At 41.3% G+C, this 4,734-nt stretch overlaps 1 protein-coding gene across 2 annotated transcripts in view; it reads right to left on the bottom strand.

Annotated features, from left to right (window-relative positions):
- Positions 1 to 3,488: 3,488 nt before the first annotated feature.
- The window catches only part of LOC146590697 (oxidative stress-responsive serine-rich protein 1-like), a 7,220-nt gene continuing 5,974 nt past the window's right edge, over positions 3,489 to 4,734 (bottom strand). For both annotated transcript variants that reach the window (XM_085313988.1, XM_085313989.1), the window contains exon 4: positions 3,489 to 4,301. In XM_085313988.1, coding sequence (XP_085170114.1) covers positions 3,608 to 4,301 — 694 coding nt within the window. In that variant the 3' untranslated portion in view covers positions 3,489 to 3,607. The remainder of the gene's footprint in view (positions 4,302 to 4,734) is intronic.

Genomic DNA, 4,734 nt, shown 5'->3' with positions numbered 1-4,734 from the left:
AAAGGGAGGAAAACGCTCCTTCAGGTAGAGCTTCTCAGGCAGTTTTGCTTGTCCCTGGCTGAGGGAAGAATGCTTAACTCTGCTGCATTAAAGCAAAGGGTAAAAGCACAGATCATCCAGAATACAGCATACATCTTAATTATTTAGCTAGTATCAGGTGAATTCTCCTTCCCTCTTTGCTACATTCAAATTRAATTTCAAGAGCTACTTTAGGGCAGTTAAAAGAATCCATGAATAATCATCTCCTCCCTCCCCCCTAAACAAAACAGAAACCACTACATAAGATGTCCTGTTTAACAGACAGTAGMACAGTTCAGTCTTTGGAAAGAGGCAGGTAGGACCCTCCCCTTCRGGCTGTCACATCTCCTTTAGGACTACAATGTGTAACATCATATACAAAGTATGGAGAGGACAAGGAATGAAATATCATGTAACAGGCTCATCCAAGCTTCTTTCAGCCACACCTGGCCCAACTCCTGCAAGCGTCATCGCAGCGTATGAGCAGATGACATTCCACTTGCAGTTTCTTAGCACGTAGTAGTCAGTAAGAGCTCTGGGGTTAAAATGCGTTACCAACAGCTTGTGCTCTCCAGAGGAATATGGCTTTGAGGTGAACTCCCAAACTGTAGATCTAGCTCTTGTGCAAAGTGTCACAGACTTCAGCAAATTTCATACTCACATAATACACAGCTGTACAACTTGGACAACCTCCCAGTGTTTCTAGGGAGCACGGGAGCATAGCAACAGGAAGCAGCATAGGAAAAATGCACTATATATAACCACAAGAATAGTTAAATGCATGTACATAGTATATAGTCTGTAGTATCTGTATATCTTCCTGTGCACTCAGTAAAAAAGGCTAATTTGTGCTTTAAGCTCTGTAATGCCAAACCTCATGTAGAAGTTAACTTCCACTAAAAAACTAACAGGAAAAGGCCTYATTTTCACTCAGCCACATGAAGAAAGGAATGGCCACTTAAGTAAGGGACTTTGACAAGACTAAGAAGTGCCACCTGACAGAGCTAGCCCTCTAAAACATTTAAGTGAATCCAATCTTAAAATTGGCCAATGATGGAATTATTTAGAATGAGAAGAAATAAACACTTGTTTCCTCATTTCTAAGCCTGCAGACTACTCAAACTTCCCAGGTTCTCTGCATCAGCGATTCACATTTTCTTAAAGCAAAACTGTATGATTTTGTTTCATGGCTTGAAGGTAGACCAAAGCATCTTAAAACTACTTGTAGTAACAGAACTGAAAGTGTTAAGGCAGCAGCTGAAGCTATCCAGAGACTTCTACTTCATGGTGTTCAGGATTTACCAGCCCAARTATGTTGTAACCACCCTAAAAAGACACCGAGTTCAGGACCATGTAATTATTTACTTAGCAACTCTTCCTAATTACATAGCCGTTTTGAATGGAGGGACTGCTTTGTTTAAATGTTAGTCAGTTATGCACAYGCTGGCATCTAGAGGCCCATATCTCAAGCTGACCGCTGTCTAAACAATCAGATTTTAGAGAAAACATGTTTTGTGCACATTAAGGCACCATTCAGACCTGGTCTTATTTCTTCATTTCAGCAGAAGAAATCCACAGGCTACACGCAGAGCTCCAGCAGCAGGAAGAGTCAGGAGGAGCGAGCCGGCGCCCGAGCCGGGCCGGCGCTGACCTCTAGCGGCCCGACAGCGCTCGCTTCCCCTCCCAGGCAAGCCAGCTCACGCCTTTCCTCTCTGCTCTTTTTAGAGTCCATCTCCCGGATTTCAATCCGCTTTCTGGAGTGTGGCATCGAGCACTTCACACAGCCTGTGATAAATAATCAAAGAAACAGTGAAAAGCCATGCCAGAGGGAAAGGYATTCTCATCTCCAGTAGTGATAACTACAGTGTTACACGTAACAGTGCTGCAGCTTCTACTTGCAGGTATCTGGAAGAGTAAAGAACACCTCTGTGAGGAGTAAGATCATTTGACACTGGCAGCCCAGTCACATACAGTCACAGAAGAGTTACCTTGAATTCAAAATACAGGTGGCAAAAATACAGCTATCAGAGCATGGAAATGAAAGGGAGACATGGGATCCAACCTATGAAAGATAAATGACGCTTTCAGTCTTCTSGCAATAACCGCTAAATTAGCAAGGCCACTTCACCCATGTAAATAAATTTCCAATCAGAGACATTAAGTACTGCCACAGAGATGACAAAAAAAACCCCAGAGGAACAAAGAATTTAGTGGGKAAGCACTTTTCTCAAAGTCTTCTGCAGAGCTTTACAAGGGAGGAAAGTTTAGGGACACCCAACAGTGAACAAACTTATCTCAATTAATTTCTCCCTAAATAAGTCATATTATTTGATAGCATGCTCCTTTACTATACACATATGGATGTATAAAAGAGACTGTTGATGCACATAAACTGCTTATTTCTGAAAAAGCTTCAGAAAGCAAGCAAGGTTCCACCAATATTTTGGACCTGGACAAARCATCCAAGATGATGATAGCTGAAGGGGAAGAAGGGAAAAAAAAAGAAAACCACAACACTCAAGATTTCCCTACTTTGCAGCTGGCAACTATTCACTATTAATATCTGAATGGTAATACTTGGCATTTCAGAGCAGGGTAAAAGAGTCTGAACAAACAGAGTGTAAGAATAAGAGCCACTGAAGCTGGCAAATACCATCTTTGGCCCTCTTTAAAAAAAAAAAAAACAAACTTCAGAGTCCATCATCTCATTTTTCCTTTACTTAACTCAAGAAGCAATTCCATTGAAGAAAGCAAGGCATTTCTGCTGCTGCAGACAAATCTCTACAGTCTGTTGGACATTCAATAAAAAGKTAGGCTTGTTTTACATTTTCCACTTAAAGGAGGGAAGCAAAAAAACCCACACACTGCAGAGAACAAGATTATTTCAATCGTCTTGTTTTGGTCATCCGGGTTATTCTCTGATCAGGCAGCCTAGCAGGCAAATATTTGTTACCTAACAGCAACTTTACCATCTACTTTAACATGGAAGATAGGGGAAGTAGGTGCCTGTTTAGCCAAACATAAATAAAGCCATTCTTTAGGCACAAAGAAATAACAATGCCTCTTCCCCAGAAAAGCAGATTCAGTCCCCTGACTTAGCCTACTGCAGTAATACTAAGGAGGATGGGAAAGGACATGGTCATACTCCTTTAGGAAATAAAATTGGAGGCATAAGCATCCAAAAATGGAAGCATAAGTGTTACAATCTGAGGTCAAAGTGATCTGAAAGGAGCTGAATCACACCAGTTTCTCACATTAAAAAGCTCTAATCACCAAGAGATCTAGAGAATCTTCTCCTTCAACAAACCAAAAATAGGAATATTTTGAAAACAGAGTAAAACTTCCCAAATATTAGGTCTCTTAAGAAATACTCTCTAACCAAACTCACTGTTTACTTYATTATCTATTCAGAGCTTAAACTGTAATGCTTAAGCTAAAGTGCATGCCCTGCTTAAAATAACAAGCATTAGTTAAGATGCAAAGGAAGTTTTTATTGCAAGCACAGTGAGCAGGGAGTGGGTTCCATCTCACATGGATGTGACAGAGAGCAGATTTAAGCCACACACCCTATGTTTAGTGCTCATTGTTGTCAAGTGTACATCATTTCCGCCATGTGAGACATTTTCTTTGGAATATACAAGTAATATTCCATGTAGCCTGAAAGATCTTCAATAGTCACATCATCCACAAAGGCTCTGGCTTGCTCAGAGCAAGAACGTGGAGAACTTGAGGGAGTTCTTGATGGCAAAGGCTGGGAATGGTCCTCAGCAACTGTTCTTCTATCAGGTGCCAACGGGAGGGAGTTCTGCAAGCCAGAGAATTTGTACACTTCCATATCTTGCCATCGTTTACACTCACAGGCCTTATCTGCACATGAACATGGCTTASTTGTGTTCAGCTTAGACACAGACTGAAAGTCAGAAAGCTCCATTGTCTTTAGGCTTGCTTTAGACACCAGAGAAACTGCAGCAGGAGACTCTTCCGATTTGTTCTCCGATACCAACTCSGTAACAGAAGCTCCCAAAGACTCAACATCAGCTCCCCTCTGGTCAACATTAGAAGCTATATGGCATTGTTCACGTGCACAAGTTGCCTTTGGGGTTGGCATTCCAAACCCAGAGCTGTCATCTGGGGCATCAATCTGGCTTTTGCGTACCAGCTGGTTACATGCGGAATGTGCTTTTGTGCTGCAGTGGATAAACTTCGGAGGATGAAGAATTGGAGACTTAGAACGCCTGCGACGCTGGGTTCTCACAGCTCCTCTTGAAGCTTTCTTCACAGACCTGCCATGGAGAGGTGCAAAAGTGATTGCAGAGTCACTGAAAGACTTACCACAAATAACATTATGCAACATCTCCGTGCAGTTCTATTGCATGCAGGGGCTTTAAGCTCAGGGTATTTGCGTAAGACTCGTATCTTAGAATTTCACATTGTTCAAGTCAAGCATCTGTATAAAATATTAAAGTATCATCTGAGAAATGAAACCTAAAGCTTGTGCTTTTAGAGATGGAAAAAAAGTATGTGGGACAGTRCTGGAAAAAAATTTTTAGAAGAGCATGACACTACTGGATCAATGCAAAAGGACAGTTTTGTTTCGGTAAGAGATCTGAGTACGAAGTTCTACGTAGACACTCAAACTAATTCTGTATTTTTATCTATTTTACAAGACAACCTCTGCAATGCCAAACAATTACAGAAACAGACATTAATGATTGT

This window comes from Rhea americana, unplaced genomic scaffold (genome assembly GCF_003343005.1).
Source record: "Rhea americana isolate MKP2758 unplaced genomic scaffold, rheAme1 scaffold_4, whole genome shotgun sequence".
Classification (NCBI taxonomy): Eukaryota; Metazoa; Chordata; class Aves; order Rheiformes; family Rheidae; genus Rhea; species Rhea americana.
This window is presented reverse-complemented; position numbering and strand designations above follow the sequence as displayed.